The 15,717-nt window shown below is 39.1% G+C and overlaps 1 protein-coding gene across 1 annotated transcript in view; it reads left to right on the top strand.

The window, feature by feature from the left end:
* Window positions 1-15,717, top strand: part of ttc27 (tetratricopeptide repeat domain 27) — an 80,721-nt gene that overhangs the window by 30,155 nt on the left and 34,849 nt on the right. The window contains exons 9-10 of the mRNA XM_085429033.1: window positions 5,624-5,690; window positions 14,021-14,134. Of these exons, the coding sequence (XP_085285159.1) occupies window positions 5,624-5,690; window positions 14,021-14,134 (181 nt within the window). The remainder of the gene's footprint in view (window positions 1-5,623; window positions 5,691-14,020; window positions 14,135-15,717) is intronic.

The raw sequence follows: 15,717 nt of genomic DNA, 5'->3' as shown, positions 1-15,717 counted from the left end.
TAGTGCCGTTTGTGGGAGCATTTCAAGTTGCTATGCAACTGTTATAGCCCATATTTTAATAATATGTATGCATTAAGTCCATAGTAACTACATTAATTGCAAAAAAGTGCAATAAACTACAAAAAAATTGAAAATCGTTTTTGTTTTTTACATATATTTCTACTTGGAGAAATTTAAGAGGTTTATCCCTCAAAACTTTAAATACAAAAAAGTTGCAAAAAATAGTTTACAACAACAGGAAATTTATTTTGAGTGTCTTCATAGTTTTATTTTGGAGATACAGCAATTTTTATATACTGCAGGAAAAACAAAAAAACAATCCTATGATGCAAATTTGCAAAGAAAACAGCAGGTGCATCAAAATAAACTATTTCCAGCAGTGCAATTCGAGTTCTAAGCATCACAGAAACTATTCAGAAAAGTCAAACATGACCAGTATCCGGTTGTTCAGTCTGACGTCACTAGCAGTGTCTGGGTCTAAACTCCGCTGCGGGTCCATATATCAAACGATCACTGTGGCATTACTGAGAGTTGAAAAACTGTCTAAAGTCTTTCATCTTTAATAAAATGATTAGTGTTCTGCTCTACCAGGTGTAACAACTGAGTTTAACATCCAGGCATCCAAGAAAACGGAATTTATGACATTTAACAGAGTTAGAAGTTAGCAGGATGTTAGCTCGCTAGCTTCTATCTAAATACAATATAGCATGTCCCTGACTGCGGGGTTTTGGAAACAAATTTAAACGTACAGCTTTCTTATCACTTCCAACATAAATGAAGACAGAAAACTAAAAAGCAGTGACGTTTGTAGGGTTACTGAACTTGGGCTAGCTGATATATAATGATGTGCTACGTGACCGCTAGCGACACAGCTATGTTAGCATAATATAAACAAGCTAACCTTTTTTCCACTCGATAAAAGTTACCGTGAGTGTTCTCGGTGGTCAGGAACAAATGTAATCGCATGGCAGGATGCTGTAAAAGGACCAAACTTCAGCCAGGAGAACAACTGAGATAATCCATCCACAATACGAGGTTAGTCATTCATATACTGCTGCATGGGCTGGGCTGTAGTTACATCCTAAGGTTTTAAAAACTGAGCTTAAATAAATGATTAGCGGTAATAAAAGCCGAGGGAGGTCAACAGGGATCACTGACTGTTTTAGGAGCTTTTTGAGATCAAATAGAAGAAAATACAAAACATTAAACATGTTAACAACACAAAAGCCATATTAAACGCAGACTACTTTAGACCCGGAAGTAGGATTCGTCGCGTCATCACTGAACAACCGGATAGGTTTTTAAGGCGTACAAGTAAAAAAAAATACATTTTCCGCGAAAATGACGTCACTTCCGGTTTCGGCCAGGAAATGGCGGACATGCGACAGTTCGCGCTGACGTCTGTTTCACTGTGGGAAGTGTTACGAACAGCTGATCGGATCGGCAAAGCGTGTTTCTGGAATATTATGTTTTTGTTCCTGCAAGCGCTTTTTATGCAATTTTTGCAAAGCTATATGTGGAAGGAAACCGTGACCGAGGACAAGCTGATGGCATCAGATGTAAGTACAACTCCTCCGGTTTCATATGCAAAAAAAATTATTGCGCTAGCTTACACGGTTCAGGTTCTACAGGGATTTAAAAATAGTTACGCAAAACGGAGCGTGCTGCTCTGACCGGCTTTAAAGGGTTAACAATAACAATGTATTGAATAATGACTTTAAAAAATAATATAAAATAGTGTGCAACACCACTGAAGTTTTTTTTTTACCTCTCTTTTCAACCAACAGCAGTCACTCTCCAAATAACTTCTGCTTAGCTTTCCGGGCTTCCCTCGGGTCCTCTTAATCAGGTCTCCAACCTTTTTTGTGCCACGGACCGGTTTATGCCCGACAATATTTTCACGGACCGGCCTTTAGGTGTCGCGGATAAATGAGGGAGGGGCTAATAATCGGCTCAGTCATTTTTAATGATCGTTGAAAGCCCAGATCGTAATCGTGATTAAAATTCGATTAATTGAGCAGCCCTAGTACAGTGTCTCTTTATGTCTGTCTCCACGTTGGTTGAGTGTGGAGTAAGTGCATATGAGAGCATGAGGGTGGGAATGGATGTTTGTGTCTGTGTGTGCCTGTATGTCTGTGTCTATATGTCAGGTTGGGTATCAGACGCCACCTCTCTGGGGACATCTCAGGCCCTCCAAGGTTTGGAGGCCTATCTCCCCCCACCACCACTTCCCCTGCCAGTGGTGGACTCCCTCAGGTGTCGGTGCGTTGGTGGTTCTTTGTGTCTGGGGGTGGGCGTTCGGGTACACACCTGCTCACTCCTTGGCGGCCGCTTATCGGGGCCTGGAGCCTGGGGCTTGCTCGGGCCACTTCGGAGGTGGGGTGCCCCCGGCCTCTCGGCCTGGGGCTCGGTCACTCAGGCACGACTGGCTGCCGGCGGAGCTCACGGGCGCGTCACTGCAACCCCCCTGGCTTCTGCTCCGCGGCTGCTGAGTGAACCCTCATCTGGGACTCTCCTCAGCTCTTTCTGGGACAGTGGCGCAGCTGCCCCTCTGTTGGTCTTCCTTGGTCTCTTGTGTTCTGGGGGCCTCTGGATGTCTGGAGTTTTGATCTCCTCCATACCTGCTTCATGCCCTGGAGGACGGGGCTGTGGCCCCCCCACACCCTCTAGCAGATCATTACATGAAGGAACCTTTTAAAATAACAAGCGCGTCCATGCTCACAGGTGTACACACGGGTGATCACACCCACAAACTACACCCTTTTTGGCTCCTACCTCAAAGCACACTGTGTTCTGTTGATCTTATGTGCTGCACAATAATCTTTAATATTTAGTATTTACTGTCATATTCCCATATACCATTGTGATGTTGTTTATTCTATTACTCTTGTTCTCTTCTGCTTGTTTTCTTTTTTCTTTCTCAGCAGGTGACCCAGGTGATTGATATATGCATTTTTTATTTCTTTTTTTTTTTTTCCTTCTGCTCATTCTGTTGGTTTTTGTCTTTTGCCCTTCTCCCCCGTCCCTCTTCTCAGCTGTTTCTCTTTCCCTCTTTCTTTCTCCCCTTCTTTCCCCCAGTCAAGTCTGTCCCGTATTCAGCAAGTGAAAATAAAATAAACAATAAAAGGTGAATCAAATGGACCATTACGGCAAGGCTGGGATGGTCAATTTGGTAAAGTAAATCCGTTGGGCATCTTTCTTCACCTTTAGACAATAATTCTGATGGCAAAAGAGCCAAACGGGACAGGCAGAAAAAAAAAAAAATTGAGCAAGTGTGTTACCAAACAAGACACCTTAATAGATAGCCCATGACTATCTGGCACTGGACTTTGGCCCTTGTGGGACATGATTGTCGCGGGTGGAGGATAACCTGTGCTATACGCTCCCCACTCGTCTTTACTGTTTTTAAGTCTCTCTTTTTTCCTCTTCCTTCTTCTATTTATCTCTTTATCACTTCTTCTCTCTTTTGCTAACCTGGCCCTCACCCCCTGTCAGCTCTGGGGGTGAGGGAACCTCATGATCCTTTATATTTCATAAATATGTGACACCCCAGGCAGTTTTTCAGCCAGTAAGCCCCAGGAGTTTGCATGAGTTAGCTGATGTCGTCCCAACTGTTTTGCTATGTTACATAGCTATGAATTCTGCCTGGTTACCAGGCAGAGCAGTATTAACTTACATAAACCAGAAAAAAGCCAATATGGGGTCAGCATCAAAACCAAACAAAGGTCCGTCAATGGATCGAATTCCCTGATTCTTAAGATTTAATTATGTCTATCAGTGGTGTACTAAGGGCTGTGCTCTGGTCTTAGATGACAGTCACTGGAATATAGTGCAGTGGGTACTAAACTGAATGTGTGACTGTGTACATTTACCACCTGCACAAACATTTTTCCAGAGTCAGTTAATAAGTTGTATGTTTTTCTATGTAAAGTTTAGAGTTCATCAACACTTCTTTTACCCAACCCTTTCTTTTTTTTGTGACCTGTAGTTTTCTCTAAATTTATAGCTGAGTGACTGTTATTTGTGAACGTGTTTGTCCTGGTGGTTTAATCCAGGCAAAGGGATAAACAAAATAGAGACTAAAATGTAATATATAAAAATAGTTATCTTCACAGTAACCTGGTGATTAATTTTCTATGCTGGTGCTGGAACTGAATGGGCCAACTGAAGGTCAGTGGAGCAGTCAGTGAGATTGCTAGGAGATGATTGATGAGCAGCAGGTCTGTTTAAATTAAAGGAAGATCTGTACACCCTGATACCACTACAAAACAGTGTTAAGAACAAGTCTCTTGTATAGTGTGTGTCTTCCAGAGTGTTAGCAGACCACATTTATTCAAAAATTAAGCTAGGTAGTCATTTGACACTCAACCTAGTATAGAAACCTTGAGAAAATATAGATATCGCTAGCTCCGGGACGTCGGGCTAGCGATTTTGCGAGCCCTGTATAGTATATTTAAACATTTTAATAACTTGTCTTTATTGTCACTGCTTTTTGTATTAATGAGTGCTAATCCCAGGATATAATCAGTATTTATTAATTCCTTGCCAAGGGCTTAAACAGCAGAGACTCTGGTTATGAATTCTCCATGGTCCCTTTAACTCTGGGAATGTGACCTTGTCTGGTTTCTCTTTTCTCCCTCTTGAGCTCTTGGCAGATCTGAAATTTACCTCTTAGAAAAAGTACTTTTAAAGCTCACTGTGGATTCTGATTAATTCCCACGCTGACTTATATATAATAATTAAAACAATTTCTAACGGTCTACCCTTTATTGATTGTAACAAATCATAAATCATTCCCAGGCGCTTGCATGGTTGGCTGATGTTATCCATTGGCTCAAGAGTTGTGTAAAAGACCATTTTTGATCTTGGAAATCGGTGGTCCGAAATGTAACAATCCAGCCTCCCCCCTAGTTTGCTTGTTGGTCAACTTGGATGACATCACTACTGAGATGAATAAGATTGTACTCATGAACTGGAAAAATAAAAATAATCTTAATTCTAACCAATATAGAGACTGTCAGATAGATCATATTAGTTTTGAATACAGCCTCTTCCACCACTATAGATCAATCCTTCTGGGCTCCTTTAGTCGGCTCCATCGCCTAGTGGGGATGGGGGGGGGGGGGGGTGTTCCGCTTTCATTACTGTGGTTGATGCGGGGGTAGGTACGGGCTTGGGGTGTCTGGGGATTCTCTAGGGACAGATTTCTTGGGGGGCTCAACCTCGGGCTGTGTTCATGACCCGGATGGGGCTCTGGTGGCTCTTGGATGGTGTTTTTCTGGCGGCTGCCTGGAGGGTCTGTTTTGGTGGACGTAGGACACTGGCCTGGTAGCCTAGCTGCCCCAGGGTGGGTCTGGGGCAAGCTTGGAGACTTGGGGTTCTGGGGGTGCTCTGCCTCTCTGCTGGGACTCTGATAACAAAAGGTTATCAAAAATAAAACAGGAAATAGGCATGGGAAACTAAACGGGGGCAAAGCCGAAAACACCGGGTCAACGACCCAAATTCCCTGACACACCGAGGGGATCTGGTTAATTAAAGCTCAAGTTACCAGTTGTTTTACTTGTTAAATAGGATATTTGTATTAATCTTTCCACTATTTATTCACAAATATTTTTGTCTGCAGCACTGACTTCCAGAAGAATAACCCTGTGCACAAACTAACAGAAGAAGAACTCCTGGCCTTCACGTCTGTAAGTCATTGTTTACTTTTTTATGACCAGCATTGTAAGTTTTCCCTGTAATACTAAAGAGAAATGACTTTGGTAGTATGCCTTGCCTTTTTTAACCCAGCCGACACATACACTCCTCTGATTAACAGTGAAACTTAGAATTAACAAAATGAAAAATAATGCAGCAGTGTATAAATCACTATTTGGGCCTCATTCATCTTGCTTATACAGGCAATAAATAAGATATGTACAACCAGACTTGCAGTTAGATTGGTAAACATCCTAAATGTAAGTTTTTCAGCAGAGTGCTGAAAATATCGTCGTACCAGCAAATTGAAGTGGACATACAAACATAAGCCACAATACAAAAATGATGAAATGGCTCACCCAAAGGTGAGCAGTAAGAAAGCTGAGCTCATGTTGAGGGAAACGTAACCATAAATCTTTAGGGACACTCCCAAAAACAACCAGTAATTTTTATGAAGGCAATTCCTGAAAACTTTAATGGAACTTTTTGTAGTGGCAGACAAACTGTAGTGGGACCACTACTACGATTTTATCGTTATGATGATGTTAGTTGGAAGATATAATTACACGCTAATCAATGTATATTCATGAGTACAACATAATTGTTTAATTAAATAACCTAAAAATCCCTTTTTAAATAAAGCTGTATTTGAGATGAATATTGTCACCATAATTCACTCTGGAGAGCATGCACGTCTTCAAAACTTCAAACCATAGCTTTGCTGTAATTATTTGGTTAGCCACTAGGATGCACTTTAAATTTGTACTTGGCAAAAAGAAGCAACAAATACTGTACTGGTGGGATTATTGAATAGTTCAGTGTGTCCTACTAGTTGTTCTGGCTTGCTTAAGCCTGATAATAACGCTTTTGTTTCCTTTCATGAGGTCTTGGAACACATTAGATTTGATTGTTAAAATGACACATTGTCACATTCTCACCACTGGTCCTAATATAATGATTCAGTCTTTGTCACTATGGCTGTAAATTGACACAGCACTGTTATTTACACTTAGGATATGAGTGGTTGTAACTTTTTGAGCTCATGATATGTAAGACTTTGTTTTGCAAAGAAAGTAAATTGGAAATACTAGAAAGAAGAGTATGTGGCAGTCAAAGTCAGATCAGAACAGCTGCTCTGTATTTCTTTGAAAAATGTTAATTACTTTGTCCTGTACCTACATTTTTAATCCTGGTGCATTACCTGAAATCCTAACAAGATAAGGCAATATGCAAGTCTGCGTGTCCATGTTTATTGGTGCTATCCAATTGGAAACAAATATATTTGTGGGTACATTTGTACTATGCCAGTGGTTATTCTCTGTTCATCACTTTTCTTTGAAGTTGAGCAGTAGTTATTATGAAGCCAGCTGTGTATACAAAATAAGATGGCAGCATATCTGCGTTGGCTGGAAATGCTGCTGCAAGCAGCTGCTGGCTCTGTGGGCAGGCATCTTCCCAGCCTACATGTAGATCCAGGAATCTGCAGGCTGGTTAGATGGTTGTCACATGTCTGGCTGTCTTCGTCGATACCTGAATCCTATCACCTTACTAGAAGAACATCTCTCAGCACTGCTAATGTGTCAGTTATTACAGGAGCTTTTCGCCCATGATTTGAGTGTAACAGGGAATATTACAGGCACTAATAATAAGCTGCACAAAAATCAACCGAGTTGTTTCATCTCTGCAGTGAAACTTTGAATTCATTCTAGAGAGAAGCTTATGAGACTTTGGCAGCTTGTGTAGGGTTCAGGCAGCAGTATCACAGGGATTGATGATGCACCTCAGCAAACTACCAGCTGCTGGAAACCCAACAAAGAGGATTTAAGGATCTGACTTGTGTCTAGGTTCCAGTTAGGACCATTATATCTATATCCCTTTCATCTCTGCAAACATGCTTCCTCACAGATCTCTCTGTCTGATCTCTATTTCTGCACCACTCGTACATCAGAACACTGCATAGTAAATATGTCAGGTTTTTTTTATTATTTTTTTAAGAAAAACAATGATCTTCAAAAACAAAAAGAGACCGTAAATGTAGCAATACGGATTTATTTATTGCCCTGGCTTTAATTCAATAAATCTGTTAATTTTGGAGAACTGTACCAAAGCACGTGTACGGTAGGTGACAAGGCTCTGCCCTACCATCCGAACAGAAATCTTTATGCAGATCGATGCGTTTGCAGGACATGAATTATGCTGGAAGAAGGGTAAATTGGCCTGACTCCCTTTGCAACTGAAGAAGGTGAAAGCCTGGCCCACAATAAGAGTTCATGGTATTCTGCAGTTAATGAATAAATTGAACCTCATCTCAGGGTTGCAGTAAAAACTCACACAGGTCTTATTCCCATGTGACACAGCCTGATGTCTCCTCTCACATCCAGATGTTTGTTCAGCCCCAGTCTACTCTTTGCAGCATTACACACTGTCCTAAATGCCTCTCACATTAACTCAGTTTTGATCACCATACTCAGTACCTACAAAAATAAATACATAAATTTAGTATAAGTATAACCTGCTCCCAAGCAAACCTGTCTCCTCATAACAGAGTCTCAGTTTCTTGTCGACAGCTGTCTGCTGTATTGAATCTGTCCCTATCGGACTTCATCAGTCTCTCAAATTGTTGTATTGTAATTTTGACCCCCTCTTCATTTCATTGTGGGTATTTGTTTATGCACAATAGGAGTGAATGATATGTAGTAATGATATGCAACAAGGACACTGCTTTCAGTTTGTACGCATCTTTAAGGTTCTAAAAAGCATCGAGTTTGGACGGGTTTTACTACTTGTAATTATGAAGTATGCAACATTTTTTCTAAGCTTTTTTTCTGTTACTCCAAAGCATTCAGTCAAACATAACAGAAAATAATCAATATAATAAGTGGATTTAGTCGTCACCATCAAAACTTCCTCTGTCTTCTCGTTGCTGTTAAGAAACACCCATTTGCATCAGGAGCGACATGACAAACGCTTTGGATGCTTTATCGTTTGATTTTTTTTTAAATTGCTCAACGATTGATGTTGGTAGAGGAATAACTGCATAATTAGGACAATTTACTGTTGCATTAATGACTCCAGCAAGACTTGCTAAGCATCCATAAAGATCATTAGTGTTTGTTTATCTCACCTCGAACCATGTATCTCTTTTATCACGCATTTCCATTGTCATAAATATACAGTGTGTAGAAAGTTACTGTTGTATAACTTGTTCTGATTAAAGATGAGTCGAGACATGAATTCAGATGAAAAGCTTCAGTCGTCTCTCTCTGACATCTACCTACCAGTAAATCTGCTGAACACACCCTCCCCGCTTTCCCTTTAATCAGCTCATCTAAAGCTAAACCACTAAGCTGTGCCAGCTATTATACAGCAGATTATCACCACAGCACACAGATAAAGACTTTGTGGCTGTAATAGGTTTTAATAATTAGGTGTTCTCACTAAAGCTTGCTGCTTGATTTCCCACTACAGTGCACAGCAGACAGGCGAGCCCTGTGCTTATTTCAGCTACAGAAGAAGAGGAAAAAGAAAGTTACTCTTGTGTGCATTTCCACAGTGCTGCGGTACAACCGCAACGCCAAATAATTTGGGAATTAAAATGTTTTTTAAAACGGCAACAATTTGCAGAACATATATATTCTATAATAGAGCATTAGAAATATATTAAATGTTTAAAATGTGTTACGTTTGAGAGGTGTTCAGATGTAAGTAGGTTAACTGACAACAGGTCACTGACGTGTTTGCAGTTTAGAGAGGCTGTATTTATGAATGAGCAGAAGAACCTGTATCTACAGATTGGGAATTCATTTCAGAATGTCATTCAACATAATAAAGAAGACTTTAAATTTTTATGTCATCATATATGATAGATCATCAGATATTCAGAGTGTCTGTATTAAAAAAATAAATAAATGAGAATATCTAAAAATCAGTGGCTGCCCATGATCTTTGGGTCCTCAGGCAGCACTGCATTAGGAAGAAAAACATCATCCTGCTATGCAGACACTGCATGTGTTCACGAACCCTTCCAGAAGGTATCGTCTGTGCCATCCAAAAGCTCTATCATGCAAATAACAAACCAGATGGGAACATGATCCAGAAATGCTGCCCTCTTCTCTGGGCCAAAGCTCGAAGTAACACATGCTCCCATCTGGGGAAGGCCTTGCATATTTAATCAATACAATGCTAAACACAGCATCTATAACAACATCATGGCTTCATAGTAAAAGAGTCTGACTGCTGAACTGGCTTAACTGCACCAAACCATTTGGGCATCATGAAATAAAAAAGCGCCGTGAGACGACCCAGGATTGTTGAGCAGGTAAAATCTTTCGTCAGACTAGAATCTGACAACATTTCAGAGCAGCTGCTGGAAAGCTTTTATAAAAAGAAGATATTTTTCCAATAATGGTAAACTCTCTCAGTTCAAATGTTTGGTATGGTTTCGGTCTTCTATTGTAAGGGAAAATGTGTTTACGAGATTTGCAGATCATTGCATTCTGTTTCAATTAATTTATTTTTTAAAATTTGTTAATTTATTCATATATTCATAAATACTAATGACGTACTAATTTTGAAGGATAGCGTGGTGTGTTCAGATTTTTCTGGATTACTTTGTACTTCTATTGTGTTACAGACTTTATTAACAGCATATAGCTGCTAACTGTACCTCTGACTGTTAACAGGTGGGCTTTTTTATGTTGAGATTATAATGTCTAAAATCTATGCAAATATAGACGAAAGGTATGCACCGAAATATTTAGTGTTCATGGAGAGCAGCTCTTATTTTATGATGGTGCTGAACATGAGCTTCTAAGTCTTGCTTAGAAATCATCATATTTCATTAAGTTTTAGTCTTCTTAGAATCTCACTCTGTACATCCATCTGATTCAGTAACTAACTTTTAATGCTAAGTAAGTGCCAAAAAAATACAAGTCAAAAATGGCACTCAAAAGAGAATAGCACCATTAATACTCACACAGTGTGGACTGGATTAAAATCACAGACCATGTAATAATAAAGTCCTTCCACTTTCCAACAGAGAAATAAATCTTGTCCAAAAGAAGCTTGGATGGCAGCTTCGAATATAGACTGATTAATTATACAATAAATTTTCAAGTATTGATTGAATTACTCCATTTTTTTTTTTTTTAAAGCTTTTTATTCTTCAGTTTTCCTGTCACTGTTTCCTACTTGAAACATTAATCAAGATATGGAACAAGTTTAATCTTGAACTGTTTGTAAAATTCATTCCCTAACCCATCTGGGCCTGGACTCTTACCATTTTTTAATAAACCAATAGATTTAATAATTTCTTCCTTTGTAATCTTGGCATTCAAAATCTTGCGACCCACCTGATCTAACACAGGGAGGTCACACTTATCTAAAAAGTCCTGCATATCTTTAGGCCCTGCAGTGGAATGAGAAATATAGAGAGATTCATAAAACTGTCTAAAGTTATCATTAATGTCTTTATGTGATGTAACCAGGTTTCCATTGCGTGATCTAATTTTGTGAATCATTCTGTTAGTTGTTAGCTGTTAACTAACAGGGCTAGTTGTTAGCTAGCCCTGTTAGCTAATAACTTATGTTAGCTAGACAGCCACATAAGTTGTTAGCTGTCTAGCTAACAACTTATGTGGCTTGTCCCCAAATTCAAAGTACTTCTGTCTTACAAAGGTGAACGCTCTATTAATGTTGCTGGTTAGTATTTGATTTAGTTCATATTTTAGTGCACAAATAGTGTTGTACTTATCTAAAGAGGGAGCCCTTGCATTATTGGCGTCCAAATCGTGGATCATTTTCTTCTAATTTTAACTGTTCTAGTTTATTATTTTTATTCTGTGAGGCCTGATATGATATTATGCACCCCCTGATATAGGCTTTAAACGTTTCCTATAATATATCAGGTGAGATTTCGGCATTATCGTTTATATCGAAAAATAAAGAGGTCTGAGAGTTTATATACTGTTGAAATTTTAAATCGCTCAGTAGTTGTGGGTCAAATCTCCAATTCCTATATGCTTTTGTGAAGTTGCTAAGTGCAAAGGAGCAGGTGACAGGGCAATGATCAGAGATAATAATATTGTGATAGGTTATGTTACGAACAAGGGAGAGCATTTCTCCATCTACCAGAAAATAGTCAATCCTTGAATAAACGTTATGTGCAGAAGAGTGGAAAGAATACTCTACCTGATGGATTTAAAGTTCTCCACACATCACAAATATTCATATTGTTCATATATGTTTTAATAAAGTTGCTACCTTTACACAATGTGTTTTTTTTTTTTGTTTTTTTTTTTTTTTTTCTTTTTGGAGAGGGATTTATCTAAGTATGGGTCTAACACTAAATCAAAATCACCTCCAATTATTAAATTATTATTAGGTATATCCGGAATTAAGCTGAAAACCTTTCTATAAAACTCTGGGTCATCATGGTTAGGTCCATAAATGTTCAGTAGAATAATCGGAATGGCGTGCAGCTCCCCGGTCACTAATACATATCTACCATTCTTATCAGCTATAGTGGAAGTGTGCCTGAACGGAGTATCTTTCTTAATTAATATAGCTACCCCTCTGGTTTTAGCAGAAAATGTTGAGTAATACACCTGATTAATCCATCTACACCCAAGTTTATTATGAGCAGCATTTTTCAGATGAGTTTCTTGTAAAAAGATAATATCCGCTTTAAGAGATTTCAAGTGTGATAACACTTTGCCTCTCTTAACAGGCTCATTTACACCTTTAACATTCCATGTACAAAAGGTCAGATCCACACTCTTTTCATTTCCATTTCCATTGTCTTGCATTTGAATAAATTAAGGCGGCTTAATTCTGGTGCTCTCCATACTTCTGCAGTCAAGATATGGGCCCCAACCCTCACCCCCCACCGCCCTCCCCATGTATAACCATAACAAAACAAACTCGTAAGCAGTGCATCCCCGCCCATACAGTCCCAACTGAAAATAAAAATAAAAACAAAAGATCTGAAGGGATGCGGTAACAAAAACTAAGCTTACCAAAATACTACTTGATTAATAAGATTGCAATTAGACCTAAAGTTCAGGTTCCACCAGAATAATATAGTATATGCTGTAAAGGTCAAAAAGGTGAACCTATTATTGTTTATGTAGCACACTGTGCATTCACAGTGCATTCAATTATGACTGTACTTTTGTTTCTGCAGCATGGCTCAGTGCAAGGCAGCTTTTGGAGAATATTCTAAACTGGAATGATACTGGGACAATACTTGCACAGACTGAAAAACCTAAAAGCAAAGAGATCTTTTTTGGGTTTAGCTGCCAAACTATATACTGATGTCTAATCTTCACTTTGATCATCGTCTAGTTTAATACTTACACCCAGAATCAGAAGCGAGATCCATCTGTGACAACCTTTAAAGTTGTGCACATTTATATACACAACATGTAACAGTAATAACTTGAATACTGGAGGAACAAATATTGTATAATCCACTTTATTTTGAAACAGACCAACACAGATCAGTTTATAGTTTACAATTCAATCCCTGTCTTATCTATTTTAGTAGTGCATATGGATGCATTCTGAGCTTATTATTAAAGCTGCAGAATTTGATAAGGAAAAAAAAGACAATTCTGACCTAATAATGTTAGGTTATTAATGTTATTATTTGTCTCTGTACTGTTTTATACTGTTTATACTAAAATCATGAGTACTATACTTCATTTGTCATCTGTAAGCTATGATTTTTGGGGCAAAGCATCCTTTAACTTATGCTTGTGTTTAAAAGAAAACTTGGTTATGCATCAATTTACTTCTTGTTCAGAAGGATGTCGGTAATTTGAAGTGCTGAATGAGTGTGTCATGTTCCATATTCACCAATAAATAAAACACACACACACAGATTTGTTAATACAACAATCTTTGTATTGTCAGGTATATAAAGCTCTTGTATAGTTCTATGTTTGTGGGAAGGTAATGCCAGGTTTGCTTTTTCATTTGCTTCTTTTTTGTGTAATGTAATTGGTTTTATGGACTATGAATCTGGATTGATCTGCTTGCGTTTGCTTTTAAGGGTTTAATAGTTAGTAGAAAATAAAGAAAAATACTTTTTACGTACAAGTCACGTTTCATTCGGCCATACATACTTAAATGCATCCCTTCAATTCTATCCTTCGGACCTTTGGATTGAGCCACCTTCTGATTAGAGGATGAGGCACTATTTCCTGAGCTCCTTGGCTTTTGTCGCCAGAATGATACTGTTGTTGCACACAATCATGTGTTCCTTGATGATGTGAATAAAGTGTTATCTTTGACCCTCTATTTTTCTTTTATTGTTCCGCAGTGTGTTTTGTCCGAACCCAAGTTTTGGCCAGTGCAAGTGTCAGCACTTTGCCTCAGGACGAAACTGGAAAAAGGAAAATCCCGATGTGTAGAAAGAGCCATGATGCAAACCCAGGTAAATATCTACTCGGGGAGGAAGGTCAAAATAAACAGAAAGCAGAGTGTGTGCAAGCGTCTGCCTGCCTTAATCAATCCAGCTTATTGTAGAAATGGCCATACAAGTCGCCCTGTTGAAATAAGATTCAGAGTCTCTTCCAGCACCACCACCTATCACACCATATGTCAAAAATAATGCCAGTCACTGCTATACAGACCCTTTCCAAAAAATTAAAATATCACAGAAAAGTTTATTTATTTCCAAAATTCCATTTAAAACGTTAAACTTTCATACATTTTGATTCAGGGCCCACAACTTAAACGATTTCAAGTACTTAGTTGTTTATTTGTACATCATTTGGGCTTCCTGCTCATAAAACCCACAAAAACAGGATTTCAAAAAATTAGAATACTGTGAAGACATCACCATTTACTTCTCAGTTTTTGCAGAAAGAAAAGATGGAAATTAGGATCACATCAAATCAATCAAAATGTTTGACTTATAATTTTGAAAGTACATCTTCAATACTTGGTTGGGAATCCCTTTGCGTTAATCATTACCTCGATGCGCCGTGGCATTGAGGCAATCAGCCTGTGGCATTGCCCGGTAGTTATGGAAGCCCAGATTTCCTTGATGCTTGCTGTCAGCTCTTCTTTGTTTTTGGGTCTGGTGGACCTCATTTCCCTCTTGATACCCCATATATTCTCAATGGGGTTTAGGTCTGGTGAGTTGGCTGGCCAGTCAAGCACTGTGATGGCATGGCCAGCAAACCAAGTTTTGGTGTTTCTGGCGGTATGGACAGGGGCCAGGTACTGCTGGAAGATGAAATCTGCATCTCCATACAGATCCTGAGCAGAAGGAATCATGAAGCCCTGTAAAACATTCTGGTAGACTGTTGCGGTGACCTTGGATTTAAGAAAGCAGAGTTTACCAACACCTGCACTGGACATTGCACCCCAAATCATAACTGACTGCGGATATTTCACTCTGGACCTCAAGCAGCTTGGGTTCTGTTCCTCACCTGTCTTCCTCCAAACACTTGGACCTTGATTCCCGAATGAAAGGCACTCTTTATTTTCATCGGAAAAGAGGACCTTTGACCACTGGCTAACAGTCCAGTCTATCTTCTCCTTGTCCCAGTTGAGTCGCTTCCGACGTTGGCTCAGACTCAGAAGTGGTTTTGAAGCTTTGACTCCTGCCTCGTTTCACTCTTTCTGGATCTCTGCCAGATTCTTGAATCTTCTGTCTGCCTGTTTTCGTGGGTTTCATGAGCTCTAAGCTCAAATTATGTACAAATAAACAACTAAGTACTTGAAATCGTTTAAGTTGTGGGCCCTGAATCTATCATCTATGAAAGTTTAATGTTTTGAATGGAATTATGGAAATAAATAAACTTTTCCATGATATTCACATTTTTTGGAAAGGGTCTGTAAGTACAAACATTCCACCTCCAGTCCCAAGGAGGCAGACGGGGACATGAATCGTCTTGGAATTGGTAAAAACATTGTTCTTGTGACTTGTTTATTTTGGATAGTTTGTATTGTAACTGCATCTATCAGAAAAATGAATGTCATTCCAAAAACGTATGTAAGTTAGTAGTG

The sequence above is a fragment of the Rhamphochromis longiceps genome, linkage group LG13, assembly GCF_057381845.1.
Source record: "Rhamphochromis longiceps isolate RC_006_pf linkage group LG13, R_longiceps_female_GT1.1, whole genome shotgun sequence".
Classification (NCBI taxonomy): domain Eukaryota; kingdom Metazoa; phylum Chordata; class Actinopteri; order Cichliformes; family Cichlidae; genus Rhamphochromis; species Rhamphochromis longiceps.
The sequence above is the reverse complement of the archived record's forward strand: the minus strand, read 5'-3'. Positions and strand labels throughout refer to the sequence as shown.